The sequence below is a fragment of the Bos indicus x Bos taurus genome, chromosome 23 (assembly GCF_003369695.1).
Source record: "Bos indicus x Bos taurus breed Angus x Brahman F1 hybrid chromosome 23, Bos_hybrid_MaternalHap_v2.0, whole genome shotgun sequence".
NCBI classification, from domain to species: Eukaryota; Metazoa; Chordata; class Mammalia; order Artiodactyla; family Bovidae; genus Bos; species Bos indicus x Bos taurus.
Genome location: NC_040098.1, coordinates 40,858,068 through 40,876,885, shown reverse-complemented (window position 1 = coordinate 40,876,885; position 18,818 = coordinate 40,858,068). Strand labels below are relative to the sequence as shown.

The 18,818-nt window shown below is 40.5% G+C and overlaps 1 protein-coding gene across 1 annotated transcript in view; it reads left to right on the top strand.

Annotated features, from left to right (window-relative positions):
* The window catches only part of CAP2 (cyclase associated actin cytoskeleton regulatory protein 2), a 140,158-nt gene extending 126,327 nt beyond the window's left edge, over positions 1-13,831 (top strand). The window contains exons 12-13 of the mRNA XM_027524018.1: positions 4,809-4,949; positions 8,986-13,831. Coding sequence (XP_027379819.1) covers positions 4,809-4,949; positions 8,986-9,096 — 252 coding nt within the window. The 3' untranslated portion in view covers positions 9,097-13,831. The remainder of the gene's footprint in view (positions 1-4,808; positions 4,950-8,985) is intronic.
* Positions 13,832-18,818: the final 4,987 nt, after the last annotated feature.

Sequence of the window (18,818 nt, the reverse complement as noted above, 5' to 3'; positions counted from 1 at the left end):
CCCTTCTGTTTACAAGGGGCCCTCCATGTCCAACTAGAAAACTCTTACTGTCTTTTCTCTAGACACAGCTCTGTCTTCACCTCTTCTCTGAAGCCCTCTCTTACTTCTTGGACAGTGTTAATTCCCCCTTTTCACCCTCTTATAACCCACCCTGTTTTGCACAGCAATTACAAGTTTACCACTTCTATTTCAGGAACAGCTAATTAATCTTTACAGTTCCATAAATTTGCATAATACCAGCACACAGTAGGTGTTCAGTAAATGTTTGATCGAGTGAGTGATTGGAATGAATCAACTAATGAATGAACCAAAATGGTAAGAGATTCACTTTGCATCATAGTACCCTGCCAAAGAGGATGTTTTTCCCTCAGGAAAAAAAAGTGATTCTGGATAAAGTTTTTCTGAAGAGTCAATGAGGTTATCAGCAAAACAACCTGGAAAGTAGGATTGGAATTGAATTTGCAAAAGAGAAGAAAATCTGCACTGTTTAAGCAATTTTAATTTAGCCAAATGGGATTTTATAATATGCCCAAAGCTAAATGACTTCTTACTTTGGCCAACTGTAACTACCGTCTTTGATTATACTCTTTTCATATTGTTAATCACCCCTTATTATCTGATGTTTCCTGATAATGTTTGTTAGACTTGGCTTCCAGTTTTATAGATGGTTCTCTTTGGCTTTACTAAGCTTTTCACCACTGCCTCTTTTAACTGAAGTAGTACATTCCATAGTTGGCACATACATGGAGATATATTTTAGGACCCTCCATGCAGAGAAAAAACATTTAATCTCTACCTCATACTGTACATGAAAAGTGAAGTCCTAATTGTGAAAAGAAATACTTTTAAACTTTGAGAATAAAATATAGAAGAAAAGGACAAATGAATTTAACCTCATTAAAATATATGTGTTCAACAGAAGACATCAGATGCAAAGCTAAAAGACAAGGCATGAATTGAAGAAAGATACTTGCAATGCAGATTATCCAAAAGGACTTATAACCAGAATTTATAAAGTTAACACAAATCAAATAGAAGAAGACTAACCACCCAATAGAAAAATGGACAAAGAATATTAAGGCAATTCAGAGGAGGAGAAACTGAAGTGTTTGATAAATACATGAAAATATGCATAACCTGCCTACTAGAAGAAGAAATGCAGATTAATTGGGTATGTCCTCTTATGCTCATCAGTTTTGAATTCAGGCTGTGCTTACTTTGCAAAGGGATTGTGAGCTGAAACTCATGCATGTCAGAACTGTGCAATTTGAGGACTGCCTATATATTAAAAAGTCTCCTGGTATGAAAGTTGTCACGAGAATCCTGATACATCAGTGTTGAAAGAGCAAAGTTATTACACTCACCATGCAGAGAAATTGGCACCATCTAATAACGTCAAAGACAGTCATAGCCTGTAACTGAGCAATTTCACTCTTGGGCGTGTGCACCTAAGAAGCTCCAATACATATGTTGATGAGACGTGTAAAACTGTTTATTGCAGTATTATTCATAATGGCAATAAAACCCAGAACAATTTAAATGTCCAACAGCTGGTAAATGAACAAATAAATCCACCTAATAGAATACTGTATAATAGTTAAAATAATTGAATACACTTACATGTTTAAAAACAGGGAAATCTCAAAAGCAACCTTGAGTGATAAAGGCAAATTACAGAACAACAGGCATTGTATAATATGTCCCTTTATATAAAGATCAAAGACATGCAAAACAGTATGCACATGTGAAATGTACTCATGTAGGCTCGAGTTCACCTCAGGAGCCAAGCCTGCTGTGAACTGTAAACACAAAATTCAGAAGAGTAGTTAAGTCTGTGGAGGGAAGAAGGGAGCACAGGGAGATGGTGGATGGTATAGAGGGCCTTTCTACTATAGTATAAGATTATAGCTCTAAAAATAAGGCAAATAAGCCAAAAAGTTAAATTCTGATAAAGCTGGTTAACAGACATATATATATGTATATGCATATTTGTTTTATTATTCTTTGTGTGCTCCCATGTTTGAAATATATCCTAGTTTTTTCGAAGCTATGAGCCTTAAAATAATCTGGAAGGATGAATCATGGTTATCTGTCCAAGAGGGATAGAAACTTGGCAGCCTGGCTCAGGAACAAGAGAGAGACATTTTACTGAACACTTCTCAAACTTCTGGATGTTCAAACCAAGTGAATTTCATTACCTATTTAAAACATTTAATAAACTATTTTAAAAGGGCCTGGACACAATGAAGACGGAAAGCAGATTAGTGCAGGCTGCCTGGCGATGAGGACAAATTGACTATAAATGGGCAATGGGGATATTTGGGGGATGATGGAAATATTCTAAAACTGAATTGAAGTGACGGTTACACGAATTTACTGAGTACCATTAAACTGTACACTTAAAGTAGGTGAATTTTATGTTTGCACATTTTACTTCGATAATGCTATTTAAAAGATTTCAAGGGGATTTCCCTGGTGGTCCAGTGGCTAAGACTCCATGCTCCAAATTCAGGAGGCCCAGGTTCAAACCCTCATCAGGAAACTAGATCCCACATGCTGCAACCAAGAATTCACATGATGCAATTAAAGATCCTGAATGCCCAGGCTTCCATGGTGGCTCAGTGGTGAGGAATCTGCCTGCTAATGCAGGAGACATGGGTTCAATCCCTGATCTGGAAAGATACAACATGCAGAGGCGCAGCTGAGTCCATGTGCCAGAACTTTTGATGAACCTATGCTCTAGAGACCAGGACCCACGACTACTGAGCCCGTGTGCTGCAACTGCTGAAGCTCATGCTGCCTAGAGCCCGTGCTCTGCAGCAAGGGAAGCCACCACAGCGAGAAGCCTGAGCACCACAGCGAGAGAGTAGCCCCCACTCGCCGCAACTGGAGAACGCTTGCGAACAGCAACGAAGACCCGGCACAGTAAAATAAATAAATAAATAACTTTTTATAAAAAGATCCTGAATGCCACAACTAAGACCCAGCACGGCTGTGTCTAATTAATTAATTTTAAAAGATTGAAAGGAAGAAAAGGACATGGATTCGTGTGATTTAGTTCAGTTATTCAAAAAATAGTACAAATTGTGGGAGAGAGAAGAGACTTAAGATATTATGTGGAAATTTTGAAAACTTTTATAGAAAAATGAAGAAAGTTAATACAGATACATGCATTACATGCTACAGCATTGGCCTGGGCAAGGTCACATATCACCTGTCACTCAACAGAGAAGCTACTTGTTAGTCCAGTTCTCCTGATAAGAAACAATCTCTGTTCTCAAAAGGTTTACAGACTACAAGGGATAAAAGGCATATATTGTATGTAATTTGCTCTAAGGAAATACTGACTAAGATGCTGTGGAAATGACAGTTCTTATCCTATCAGGACTATTTTTTTAAATTGTACTGTTTTTCAGATTTTTCATAGATGTTCTAGCATTTGTAAGGTAATACAGTGATAAATAAACAAAACTAAAACGCCTTTGCATACTGTGCTATCCTCATGAGACCCCGCTCTGTCTCATAAATGAATTGCCTAAGACACCCTGACAAATTACTTGCATTCCCTTTGCTTGCCAGGTATTCATACAGTTCTGGGCAGTATGGAAATGCTCTCCATCATTATAAAATAAATCTAGAAATTGTCAAAACATTACTGCTGACACATTCTTGATATATAGATATAGGTATTATTTTATTTTATTTATGGCAAAGCCTTGTTGCTTAGCTGACCTTAAACTACCTCTGCCTTTTTTTTTCCCTCGCTGTGGCTCAGTTCCAACTCAGTGTCCAGTTTCTACGGGGAGAGGAGAAAACAGAGCAGTGTGGTGGCCTGGCTGGGCTCCCCCAAGGAGTTCTTTACATCACCTGCACCATCACAAGCCTTGCTCTTTAATTTGCAACCCAGTCTTTTCTTCAGAGTGAAAGAGGAGATGTTTTTATCGCTTCAGTTACCATTACAAGAAGGAAAATTATAGAGTTGTAATATGGTCATTGGGGGAACAGTCTGTCCCTGTAGAGATTTGGGGGTGGGGGGGCAAGGTGGGGGGTGGCTATGTCTGAAAACAGGACTGTAAAAAAGAAATTTTAAACTGATCAGAATTTTTATAGCACTTGATATTTGTAATAATACAAAGAACCACCTCCTCTTGTGTATGGTACTATTTACCCATACAATGAGTGGCCTGAACCAAGTCTCCAGTTTGGGCTCCTGAAATGAATACATTTCAAAATACCTAGACACTCTTTATCTCATTTAAGCTCCGCATTCAGCCAGTGTGATTTTTATCTAGCAAAGGACTTATGTGAGAAGAATTGTAGTGATTTTTACTTATTCTTACTTAGATTGAGGGAAAAAATCTACTCATTTACATAATAATTTACTCTTAAAGGACAGTATTCATGCGTGTTTTCATCCAAGTTTCCTAGAGATGTGTCAAAACTAAAATTTTAAGCACATAAAAGCAAAAGCATCTTGTTTCTTTTATCATGAAATCAAATATATGCTTCATTTCCACTAATAGGGTTGTGAAGCATCTTCTGAACATTTAGCTGCTGTTTTCAAATTAGTCCCTTTGTTTGTGTCAGGAAAGAGACCGTGAGGTTTGAGAATCCCCTGGTGTAGTCCATTCATTCTGTCCCCAAATGACACCTATTAATTCACCTTGGAGACACTGTCGTCAACCAACCTCCCCAGCCCTGACCGAGCTATTCCTAACGCTTGCTTAGGCCCGTGGACTGTACTTATTTGGGGATATTGGAATTTCTATTTATTTGCTTTGGCCCTAGATTTTTTTTTTCTATTTCAGGTAATGGGGAAAGTGCCAACAATTTCCATTAATAAGACAGAAGGCTGCCACATATACCTCAGTGAAGATGCGTTAGACTGTGAGATTGTGAGTGCCAAGTCATCTGAAATGAATATACTTATCCCTCAGGATGGTGATTATGTAAGTACCTTTTAGAAGACTGTAAAGAAGTTTTCATGATTAACATTCTTAGAGACTGATTAGTCACCTACCAACCTTTGAGCTTCCTGTGTAGAAAAATGTGCAGTTAAGAAAGGAACTCAAGAGAATGGCCTTTCACAATTGGGCTCCCCTGTTAGTTTCTTGACTGTGCCCAGTCCTGGATTTGTGGTTCTCAAAGTGGTTTCCTAATAATTACCTTAATGGGCTGCTGCTGCTGCTGCTGCTAAGTCGCTTCAGTCGTGTCTGACTCTGTGCGACCCCATAGACGGCAGCCTACCAGGGTCCCGAGTCCCTGGGAATCTCCAGGCAAGAACACTGGAGTGGGTTGCCATTTCCTTCTCCAGTGCATGAAAGTGAAAAGTGAAAGTGAAGTCGCTCAGTCGTGTCCGAATCTTAGGGACCCCATGGATCGCAGCCCACCAGGCTCCTCCATCCATGGGATTTTCCAGGCAAGAGTACCAGAGTGGGGTGCCATTGCCTTCTCCACCTTAATGGGCTAGCTTTCATCAAATAGTAAGGGCCCTCGTGGCTCAGATGGTAAGAATCTGCCTGCAGTGCAGGAGACCTGGGCTCAATCCCTGAGTCGGGAAGATCCCCTGGAAAAGGAAATGGCAACTCACTCCCATATTCTTGCCTGGAGAATCCCATGGACAGAGGAGCCTGGCAAGCCACAATCCATGGGGTCACAAAGAGTCAGACACGACTGAGTGACTAACACATCATCATCATCATCAAATAGTAGACCAGGTGTCTGAGCTTATTTTACTAGGACTTGTTATTTTCCTTTGGTATGATGGGGGCGTGGGCTTCCTGGTGGCTCAGAGGATAAAGAATCTGCCTACAATGCAGGAAACCTGGGTTCAGTCTCTGGTAGGGAAGACCTCCTGGAGAAGGGAATGGCAGTGCACTCCAGTATTCTTGCCTGGAGAATTCCATGGACAGAGGAGCCTGGAGGGCTACAGCCCACAGGGTCACAAAGAGTCGGACACGACTGAGGGACTGACACATGGTAGGGGCAAAAGGGAAGAAGGAGAAATGCTTTGGGGGCAAGCAGAGGGAAAGGAGGTAATAATAAGTGAACCTATTTGTACAGTGGTTCTCAAACCCAGCATGAGAACCAGCTAAGGATTTCTCTGGCTGTTGATGCAGTGTTAAGATGCAGTGCTTCCAAGGCAGGTCGATCCTTGGTCAGGGAACTAAGATTCCACTTGCCACGTGGCACAGTCAACAATTAAAAAAAAAAAATCAGCTGGGAAACATGATGAAAATACCAGGTCCCAAACTTTGCACCGAGAGGTTAGAATCAGGAGGATTGGAATGGGGTCCAGGAATCCGTGGTTTAATATATCCCAGATGATTCTGATGCCATCAGCCCATCCAGTGGCCTTCTGAGAAACACTCACCTAAGCTACCAGGTATTTTCTTTGTCTCTTCTCCTCACCAAAGCAGTTTCTAAAAGGTGCAAGCCCATAGTCTCACATTGAAAAGGAAGTATAAACAGATACACTTTTTGCGTCACACAATGTAGTGGACTTGCTGGTTGTTGCCATTTGGTGGCAAGTTATTAATATTTCTTCCTACTAGTCTTTGCTTCTTGAAAGAGAAATAAATCCAGAGATCATTCCCTCTGGTCCTAACTGTACAAGGAAGCAGTGAACCAGGGAAGGATGGGATAAAACGTAACTTAGCCAGGCACACCTGGCTAAGAGAGGTCCTGCTGTGGGCATAGTAATCTGGCAGTGGAGGGTGGGGATGACTCATCCGAAAGAAATCAGTCTCCCAGAGAAGATCTGTCATCCCATTGCTATCACGGCACTGCCAAGAAAGATCGGGAACAGCTGTAGTACAGTTACGATCAAAGAGGGGCCTTCACTCTGGAGCATTCTCCGCCTGGCTTGGTGCTTAAGAGCAAACGCCAAGCCTGGTTTACTCGTGAAGAGCCCCAGAAGGGGTATTGGACACACACACACACTTATTCAGACTGTAGCTTCTTTGCTTCATGGTAAGACTCCATTGCAGGGAATTCCTGGTGGTCCAGTGGTTAAGACTCGGTGCTTTCACTGCTATGGGTCCACTTTCCATCCCTGGCCAGGGAACTAAGATCCCACAAACCAAGGAATTGTTGTTGAGTCACTAAGTCGTGTCTGACTCTTTGCAACCCCATGAACTACAAGCACACGAGGCTTCCCTGTCCTTCACTATCTCCCGGAGTTTGCTCAAATTCATGTCCAAGGAGAGCAGCCAAAAAAGAAAAAGAAAAGACTCCATTCCAAATTTCACTTGAGAATTCATGACAGAAAGGGCTTTCCCTTTAAAGTAAATAAATAAATAGCCTCTTACAAAAGAAACAGCTGGATCCTACTTCAAGGAAGCTATGTGTCCATGTGTGTTTTCCACTGAAACATCACATCTCACCAACAGATGAGCACCAGCCCTTCAAACTGTGGTTTGTACAGGAAGTCCAGAGAGGCCACAAAACCAGAAGCAAGGAGACTGCTCCTCACCTTCCTTTTCTGCTCTCTTCTGTAACGACTGGGGACTCACTATCTACGGAAAGGAGAGACCCCAAGCTAATTTTATTTTGTCTAGTCTACAATTTTTAATGCTTTTAAAAAAAACTCATGTGGTTTTTATGGCTCACGAAGCTTGAGGGATCTTAGTTCCCTGACCAAGGGTTGAACCAGCACCCCCTGCAATGGAAGCCCAGAATCCTAACCACTGGCATGCTAATTCGCTTCAGTCATGTCCTGTGAGCCTATGGACTGTAGCCCACCAGGCTCCTCTGTCCATGGAATTCTCCAGGCAAGAATACCGGAGTGGGTTGCCATGCCCTCCTCCAGGGGATCTTCCCTACCTAGGGATCGAACCTGCATCTCTTATGTCTCCTGCATTGGCAGGTGGGTTCTTTACTACTTAGCACCACCTGGGGAGCCCCCTAACCACTGGACTACCAGGGAATTCCCTATTCTGCATTTTTCTTTGTGTATGTGTGAGTGTGTGAGGGAGGGAGGAGGATATGGTGTGTAGTGTATCTGGGTGGCATGTGTGCGTGTATTTCCCAATGGAAAGAGTAGGAAAACAGGATGTATAACAAATGTATATACAACTTGCAGCACATTTTTATAAGTAATCAAAGAGTAGATAGATATAACACTGGGACAAAGCCCTTATCAGTGTGACTGGGGAGCAGCCTCAGCATCCCCTGGGGACTTGTTGAAAACATAGACTGTCATCCTATGTCCTTGATCTGCTGAGGCAGAGTCTGCCTTTCAACAAGGTCCCCAGTTGATGGTTGTGCATGTTTGAGTCTGGTGCAGAGTCATGGGTAAGAGAGGATGTCTAAGGTTTGAATTCTGGCTGCTCAGAGGCTTGACCTCTCAGGCCTCTGTTTCCTGTAGGTGGCATTTCAATAATATCTAGTTCTTAGTGTTCTTGTCAGAGAAGGCAATGGCAGCTCACTCCAGCGTTCTTGCCTGGAGAATCCCAGGGACAGGGGAGCCTGGTGGGCTGCCGTCTACGGGGTCGTACAGAGTCGGACACGACTGAAGCGATTTAGCAGCAGCAGCAGCAGCAGCGGTGTTCTTGTAGGGATTAACTTGAGTTCATTCATACCTGGTGTTCCACAGAACACCTGGTTCTTAGTAAGTTCTAGCATTAATGAGGATGCTGGCAGGCAGTCACAGAGCTGTCATATGACCATGCAGGTTTGGGATCTCTAAAATGTCTTTGTCCACCATGTAACAGGGCTTCCCTGGTGGCTCCTGCCAATGCAGGAGATGCAGGTTTGATCCTTGGGTCGGGAAGATTGCCTGGAGAAGGAAATGGCAACCCAGTCCAGTATTCTGGGCTGGGAAATCCCATGGACAGAAGAACAGTCCCATGGACTGGCGGGCTACAGTCCATGGGGTTGCAAAGAGTCAGACACACCTGAGTGACTGAGCATGACTCTAATCAGCCATCCATCAGTTTGCAAAGCCTTGGTTTAAATAATCTTGCTCTTATTGCTTTTTTCCAGAGAGAATTTCCTGTTCCTGAACAGTTCAAAACAGCCTGGGATGGAGCCAAGCTAATCACTGAACCTACAGAAATCATGGTTTCTGAGAGACCACCAAAGCCCCTGACCTGAATCCCCACCCCAACATGAAAAAAAGAAACACGAATAGCAGCAGCATTAAGGACCTAGACGTTGCAGTGGCACCTACTGCTTTAGTTTTGGCCTCCAACGATTCTGTGCTGTAGAAGCGGCATCGTTTCTGGCACACCTCTGAGGGCTTTTGAAATATTTAACATTTCTTCATGATTTGCCTTTGTGTGTGATTTTGAGTTCCACATGATGACTTGTGAGCATTACATATTTAAAGGGAAAAAAAGAGAATTCTGTTCCCCTCATATCATTTTCACAGTAGCTGAGAGGTGAAGGTACTGCATGGCTCACTTTTACACTTAGGTTTAATTGCTAGTTGAAAATAAAACCTTCGGGAATCTAAGATGTACATTTTTACCTTTTAGGCAATTTCCATATATATAGTAGTAGTATGCTCTAAAAAGGTATGATTTCTGTTTTCTTATTTTTACCACCTTTATCAGCATGAATACACTGCCAGCCTGAATACATATTTGCTTTAAAAACATAAAGTTCCATACTAACATATCCAGTTTCTTGGTCCTTGAAAAGACCTGTATTCTTTACAGTTACCAAAAACCTAAAGTAAACTCTAATGATTCATCTTAAATATTTTTCTGCCATGTCACTTGGGAAACTTTTACTTCTCTGCATAAAGATTTTTATGCAAAAACATTGATAGGAAGAAGCAGGGTGTTTTTGTTTTGAGTTTTTCTAATACCTCAGAATTTTGCTCTAGGAACAAGCTCAGTGGTTGTTTTCCAGTTTTGAACCTGTGAGATATCAGATGCCTTGTAAGTGGTGTCTTTAACGTTTTATTATAGACTTTCTTCTTTTCCACTTGCCAGACTTGCTAACCAGTCTCAAAAATGAAAATTAAAAAGCCATAGTTATATTACAACTTTTAAAATCTAAAGAATTGTTTGTTGGCTTGGCTCGCTGCTCCTGCTTTGTGTTATTGATAGTACATGCTTTTTCCATAGAAGAGTAACTCTGATAATCCTTTTTATCTTTTTAGTACCTGATGCTGAAAGCCTGCAACTTCTTGGATCACTTGTAGTGCATTCTAGTATAATGCTTGCAGACCCAGTACAAGCATATATATTGTGCCTATTACAGCCTTTGGAATACATCATTTCTGTTTTTTAAATATCTTCTATAACCATATAGTACTCAGATTACTAATGCTCGTGTACCACAGTTTTGCTATAAAAGTTTTTGTCCAAAAGAATAATGTTGTGGCTTTAGTAAATATCTTTTTTTTCAACAGTAAACTTATTCTGAAATAAAGTAAAATTCTAATTGTTTAAATACTGTGATGAATTCAGGGTGTTAACATTTTTTTTTCCTCTTTGATTTGCCCTTTGCTCATATGTCAGCTTTAGGAAAGAGAGCTGAGTCTTTCTAGTTGAATTAGAGAATTTATCCAGTATGCCATCAGCTTCCCTGAAGAACAGACTTCTTCTAAACATCAGATAAAGCCAAATGTAGTAGGAAGGACTGTCAGAAAATTTTAGAATCGAGTTTTTTCTTTAATTGAAGTATAGTTGATTTGCACTATTGGATTAGTTTCAGGTATACAGAGTAGTGATTCAGTTATATTTTTTGCAGATTATATTCCATTACAGATTATTACACAATATTGACTATAATTCCCTATCCTATACAATAAATCCTCATTGCTTACCTGTTTTTCATATTGTAGTTTGTTGTTGTTTAGTCGCTAAGTCGTGTTCAACTCTTTTGCGACCCCGTGGTCTGTTTCCTCCCAGGCTCCTCTGTCCATGAGAAGAAACTCTCGAAGGTCATTAACTTTAGTGGCTTTATCTCATTTCTCATCCACTGAGAATTTTTTCCCCAATAATTTTATTTATTTATTTTTAGCTGTGCTGGGTCTCCGTTGTTGCATGGGCTTTTCTCTAGTTGCTGTGAGCAGAGCCTACTCTCTAGTTGCCATGCACAGGCTTCTCACTGGTGGCTTCTCTTGTTTCTGAGCACAGGCTCTAGAGTGCACAGGCTTCAGAAGCTGTGCACGTGGGCTCAGGAGTTGTGGCTCCCGGGCTCTGCAGCGCAGGCTGTAGTTGTGGCGTATGGGCTTAGTTGCCCCCCAGCATGTGGGGTCTTCCTGGATCAGGGATTGAACCTGTGTCTCCTGCGTTGGCAGGCAGACTCTTTACCACTGAGCCATCAGGGAAGCCCTGAGATTCTTGATGCTGCCCTTTCCTCATTAAACTTCCTTTGATTTGGCGATACACAATATACTTCTCATACTCTTGTCCCTTTTATCTTCCCCTTCCTCTCAACTGCTCAGCCATCTCCTTTGACTTCATCTATCACCTCTATGTAGATGACGCCTCCAGATTCTTAACTCCAAGTATCCAGAGAGTATTTCAGTCTGCCTGTCCCAACTCCTTTCAACATGATAAGATGCATGCACATTGCCCACACATAGCATCTTTTCCTCATCTGCATTTCTAGTTTGAGTCAGTCTCCTCATACCTTTCATCATAGATGTAAAATCAGCCGTTTCCTGTGATAGGAAACACTGAAAGAGAACCATGAGCTGGAGAAAACCATGGTTCAGTCTTGAGCGTGTTTAACTCAGCACATCTTTGTGATGCTTAGTTGGAAGTGGAGAATAGACGGTTGAATACGGGTTTGGAGTCTTTTCATTGTGTCTGATACCAAATCTTTAAGGATCATTTCAGAAGTAAAATATATTTTTAAATGACTTTTATGAAACATGTTCATTTCCAAAGAATTATTTTAAACCATTGGCACTCTCTGTACCACTTGATATACAGTTATAATTTTAAAGGCTTTAATTGCCTCAACCGAGACAAGTTGATTTTATAGTCTTTCACAGATTTCTTTTGCAAGTTTAACTATTTTAATGTTTCTGTGTGTGATGAAGCTTATATCTGTGTTACAAGTGGAAAGTAAACCAACTCAGATCAGCCCTCAATAATTCATATTTCTCCAAATGATTTTTTATTCCTGTGCTGTTTAGTAACTTGGCACAGAATAGGTAACTAATGAAGGACTGTTTGCTTATTGGTAGAGAACTTTTTCCAGGTTTCCCTCCAGAACAAGGTATTTATATTTAAAGATAATTTTTGCCTAAAACTACAACTTTGAATATTTGGGTTCTAAGTCCACTTTTATTGTTTTTTAGGATCATCATAGTTAAAAAAAAAAAAGATACCTCTTGCTGACATGAAGATCCAGATGAAATACGTCATCAACCATGCTTACTTAGCCATGATACTAATTATTAAGTCTCATTCACCAATATCACAAGGGTTTTTTTTAATTAAAATTCAATTAGTAACTTCCCATGGTGTCAGTATTTCATCCTGGAAGCTAATCAGAAGATATACATTTAAAGTTTTTTGTTATTTTAAATAATAACTCCTCACCCTCATTTCAGCTCCTAAGTCAGTAAACTTAAAATAGGAAATCTTCCCATGAACATAACAGTTCTATAGATTTATTTGGTAAGAGTGAGATTCGTTTGGGAAGACTACTTTGCTGCTCATGTTCTCTATGGGGCATAGTCATGCCCACACATAATGAATGGCACACATCCCTAGCAGGGGTGAGCTAATGGCACACATTGCCCAGCAGCCTGCCCTGCATACCGCCGATATTCCCCTTCAACTTTAAAGCTATAGAGAAAAGATCAGAGTTAGTTAGATGCAGACGGTCAGTTCTGGGGCAGTAATTGCCTTCTGCAATCAAGCATGATAAAATCTATAATCCTTTATGGATATTTGAAGACATTGTCCTGTAGCATTATAAAAGATGTATAGAGGTCCAGAGAAATATTTTACAAGAGCCATGTACAATATGTATCTTCAGGAAAATGATACAAGTTTATGGAAACATATTTAAAGGGGGTGTAAGTTTTAGATATATAATATATATATTTTTGTTTTTCCATATCCTGAGATAGAGAAAAGTTGGATAAAATAACCAGGAGTTTCCTCCACCATCATGAATTTCACTTTTTTAGCTCTAACTCTAATGGCAAATCAAAACAGATTTTTATATTTATCTGACTAATGTAAGCAAAAAGAAAGCAATTGTATATGCCTATTGGGAAAGAAACAGTATTTGAAAACCTCAGGTATCCAAATTACCCATGCAAATTATCTGACTAAATAAGGGGTCACTACTTTACTATATGTTCATTCATGGGTCACATGTAATTATCTGAAGCCTTTAAGAAGAATGTTAATATAAGCCCATTCACTGGATGTGGAATTCAGGGGGTGATGTCCTAAGATTAACAATTAAAATCTGGTTCTCTAGAGAGTTATCAAAATGTTCCTTTGTTAGCATCTAAAATAATTACACCAGCAATATGGTCTACGTTCTGCAGGCTGTTTCTACCAACTGGCTAGACAACTATTTTCTCAAATTAATTCCATACTGTATAGTTTACAGAAATAAGTCTCTCTTCGACATCTACTAGACAGACATATTGCCAATAAAACTTATCTTCAGGGGGAAAAAAAGTTCAAGCTTCATTAACTCTTCACAAAAAGTAAGTGTTGCACTAATTAGAAAGAGCTTTGGCATGGAACCAGAAAATACAATCTTCATTCTGAATATGCCACTAACCAGAGATGTGCCCACTTGACAAATACCTGTGACACTTTTAAAGACGTTATTCTTTTAATATGAGATCAGTGTGTCAAATGTTTTTAAAATATAATTAAACAAAATACAACAAGACTGTGTCAGAGTCACTTAGTTGTCCACCAAAATCTATCCTTCTTTCCTTACTAGGCTACATTTCCCAGTCTCCACTGCAGTCTGATGGCCATGAGAATAGATGCTCCTTGAGGGAACGTGAGTATTAAGTAACGCAAATCCCACTTCAGGACTTCATCTTGGAAGAGCACATATTTTCTTATGTTCCATTTCCCTTCTACCAGTCGTATCCTGAATGTGGCAACCAGCCTTAATCATGCAGATAACAATATGCTCCTGTTATGCAAGAATAACAGAAGGAGCCTTGGTCCTTGAATCACAATATGGAAGACAGCCACCCACTGACCTGCTTTAAGCAATTACATGGGAGATAAACTTAACTTGTGGAGGGAATGTTGCTGAAGCTGAAACGCCAGTACTTTGGCCAGCTCATGCGAAGAGTTGACTCATTGGAAAAGACTCTGATGCTGGGAGGGATTGGGGGCAGGAGGAGAAGGGGAAGACAGAGGATGAGATGGCTGGATGGCATCACTGACTCGATGGACGTGAGTCTGAGTGAACTCTGGAAGTTGGTGATGGACAGGGAGGCCTGGTGTGCTGCGATTCATGGGGTCGCAAAGAGTCGGACATGACTGAGCGACTGAACTGAACTGACCGAAGCTATTACACAGTTGGATTTATTTATCAGAGAACATTAACCTACCAAAATTAATATGCCAGCCAAGGAAGCCCATGTTTTTACTGATTCAGTCATTAGAAATACCTTTTAAGAATTTAAAAGGTGTACAGAATACATTAAGTAAAATGAGCATGTATTAGAAAAACATTGTAAGAATATTTCTATTAAAATATATATCAATTAAAAGAACTGTATTTGCATAAGTGTGCTCAGTCATATCTGACTCTTTGTGATGCCATGGACTGAAGCCCACCAGGCTCCTCTGTCCTTGGGATTTCCCAGGTAAGAATACTGGAGTGAGTCATTTCCTTCTCCGGGGGAATCTTCCCACCCCAGGGTTTGAAGTCAAGTCTCTTGTGTCTCCTACATTGGCAGGTGGATTCTTTACCACTATGCCACCTGGGAAACCCTATATTTGTACATAAAGGTATGTATATATTGGGTGAGAGACAATTTAGTATTGTTGTTACTCTTCAGTCTCTAAGTTGTGTCCAACTCTTTGCAACCACATAGACTGCAGCCCGCCAGGCTTCCCTGTCCTTCACTATCTCCCAGTTTGTTTAAACTCATGTCCATGAGTCACTGATGCCATGCAACCATCTCATCCTCTGTCGCTCCCCCTTCTCCTCCTGCCCTCAATCTTTCCCAGCATCAGGGTCCTTTCCAATGAGTCAATTTAGTATGGGTTAGTGGTTGACAGTATGGATCCTAGTTTTATCATTTACTGGCTATATGATTTTGAGGGGAAAAATCGCTTCTCTACACTTTGGTTTGTTTATCTTTAATGTAGTGATGATGATAATAGTATTTACCTTCCCTTTGGGTTGTTTTTGGGAGTAAATGAATTAATATATGTATCAGTTCAGTTCAGTTCAGTCGCTCAGTCCTGTCCAAGTCTTTGCCACCCTATGAACCACAGCATGCCAGGCCTCCCTGTTCATCACCAACTCCCGGAGTTTACGCAAACCCATGTTCATTGAGTCAGTGATGCCATCCAACCATCTCATCCTCTGTCGTCCCCTTCTCCTCCTGCCCTCAATCTTTTCCAGCATTAGGGTCTTTTCCAATGAGTCAGTTCTTCGCACCAGGTGGCCAAAGTATTGGAGTTTCAGCTTCAGCATCAGTCCTTCCAATGAACACCCAGGACCGATCTCCTTTAGGATGGACTAGTTGGATCTCCTTGCAATCCAAGGACTCTCAAGAGTCTTCAACACCACAGTTCAAAAGCATCAATTCTTTGGCGCTCAGCTTTCTTTATAGTCCAACTCTTACATCCATGCATGACCACTGGAAAAACCATAGCTTTGACTAGACAGACCTTTGTTGGCAAAGTAATGTCTCTGCTTTTGAATATGCTGTCTAGGTTGGTCATAACTTTCCTTCCAAGGAGTAAGCGTCTTTTAATTTCATGGCTGCAGTCACCATCTGCAGTGATTTTGGAGCCCCCCAAAAATAAAGTCTGACACTGTTTCTACTGTTTCCCCATCTATTTCCCATGAAGTGATGGGACCAGATGCCATGATCTTAGTTTTCTGAATGTTGAGCTTTAAGCCAACTTTTTCACTCTCCTCTTTCGCTTTCCAAGAGGCTCTTTAGTTCTTCTTCACTTTCTGCCATAAGGGTGGTGTCATCTGCGTATCTGAGGTTATTGATATTTCTCCCAGCAATCTTGATTCCAGCTTGTGCTTCCTCCAGCCCAGCATTTCTCATGATGTACTCTGCATATAAGTTAAGTATATGTATACCACATAGTAGAAATTATAGATGTTTTAGTCAATATTATTTTCATCATCATTATAACAGAAAAAAATATAGAAAGGCTATCTTTGGAGTATGGGGTTAGAGGAGAAAAAAACTTCACTCTTTCTGTTCTTATTATTGTTTGAATTTATCAGACTAAACATGAGCACTTGATTATTACATTTCTCATAGTTTTTAGTGATTACTAAACATCCAATCATTTTAAAGACATTCAAAAAAACATATACTTTTTAATAATGTTTTAGTTGTAATTTCTTCTTTTTTCTTAATTAGCATTACCAGAATTTTATGTATTGTTTTTTCTTTTCTGAAAACTAGTTATTGGATTTGTTGACAAGTTATACTATCATTCTGCTTTCTAATCTTTTAATTTTGATGACTAGCTCATTTTTTTATTGTTTTAATATTATAAATAATCCTACAGGAAATATGCTTGACTTGCATCTTTATACCCTTGTGCTTATATTTCTATAAGGTAGATTTCTAAAAGGCGGATTAATGAGTCACAAGTCTAGGGTTTTTAATGTTAATGGATACTGCCAAATTGTCCTTTTAAAAAGCTGTGCAATCTTACACTTCCACAAACTATGAGTGAACCTGTTTTTCCATATCTCATCAACACTGGGTACCACCAATCTTAGTGATGTTCCCAGTCTGATAGGTAAAAATATGATATGGCCTATTTAGGCACAAAGCTGACAGAGTGGCGGTGGGGCAGCCTACTGTATAAAAAGCACGTATGTCATCATGGTTAGCAAATGAGAGTCAAATGAGCCAGGATATTAAATTTAGAAGAGTGTACAGATCAACAAAACTCTCTGATAACGGAGAAAATGGAGAAGAAACCAGCAGAATTATGGAATTTTTCATTCTTTAAAAAGGATGATGGGGGCCAAGAACAGAGTTGGCATTAGATGAAGTTGATACGACGTTTCAGTTAATGTCCTACATGTTATGACTCCAAATCGGCCTTCAGGGGGAATCCCACTTTATCATGAAGATAAGAAAAACCATGTAAAAGCAGTAATAATGGGGCTGTGGAGGGAACTCAGGAAGAAGTTCGGCAGGAGGTGTGCAAGGTCAAGGGGGAAATTTCAAGGAAAGAATCTGAGTTAGTGAGATGAGGGCTAAATTGATCTGGTGGTCAAAAGCTTCCATGGTTTTTCCCCTTGGGTTCGTTGCTTCCAGTGTTAATAAATAAAGGAGCAGCAGCAGCTGCTGCTGCTGCTAAGTCGCTTCAGTCATGTCCGACTCTGTGCAACCCCATAGACGGCAGCCCACCAGGCTCCACCGTCCCTGGGATTCTTTAAGCAAGAACGATGGAGTGGGTTGCCATTTCCTTCTCCCATGCATGAAAGTGAAAAGTGAAAGTGAAGTTGTTCAGTCGTGCAGACAGAGGCAAATCAATGGTTTTCATGTACATCATGATGTATCAACACTCGATAGTTTATAAATATTTTCTTTGTGTTTCGTAACAGTGTTCCATTGCTGACTGTATGAAAGCCAAACTCAGCCCCCTTTCTTGACCCTTCTGTATATCGTAACACTTTCCAACATCTCACCGGGGCGCTCTCTTTCTGGCTTCTTTCCTCCCTTACATCATAGTCACCCTACTCAGTTTCAGCTTTTTATCTCAAGCTTGAAAGTTGAAAGTGAAAGTCACTCAGTCGTGTCCGACTCTTTGCAACCCCATGGACTGTAACCTCTATCCATGGAATTCTCAAGGCATGATCACTGGAGTGGGTAGCCATTCCCTTCTCAAGGGGAATCTTCCCAACCCAAGGATCGAACCATTCATACCTAAAAAGCTCTCACCTCACCCCCAGTTCTCATATCTCACAAGTAAAATCTAATCCTAACCTAAAACAGTCTTTCCTTTTACTGGAATTTCCTGGGCACTGTGTATATATATATGGGCTTCCCAGGTGGCACAATGGTAAAGAACATGCCCGTCAAGCAGGAGACATGCGTTCAATCCTTGAGTCGGGAAGATAACCTGGAGAAGGAAATGGCAACCCACTCCAGTTTTCTTGCCTGTAGAATCCCATGGACAGAAGAGCCTGAGCCTGGCAGACTACAATCCATGGGGCCGCAGAAGAGTTGCAGTCCATGGGGCTGCAAAAGAGTTGCACACGACTTAGCAAGGCAACAACAGCAGCGTATATGTATACACAACTCAGAGCTAGTCAACAGTTCTTGGTTTCTGTCCGTATAAAATGGACAAAATTGGAGGCATGATTTTTAAGATCTCAGGTTCTGAAATCGGGTTTGGAGAGTGTGGTGGTTCTTAGCTTTGGAAATTCCTCCACCTACTGGTTGTCTGAAGTCAGTTTGCACTGAGAGTGTTGCTTTATGAGTCTGCCCATTTTCAAGAATATCGTGTGCCTCTATGGATGCTGACACATTTATAAATCACTTTGAATTCCTAAAATTCTGTTATGAAGAGAATGTATTCTTAAACAATATTATAGAGCAGATGATAAATTTCTTAATGCTGTGTGACAACCGCTGGAGGGCAGAAAAGCATCATATAGTGACTTGCTCCAAGTTTGGCTAGAGAAGGAAA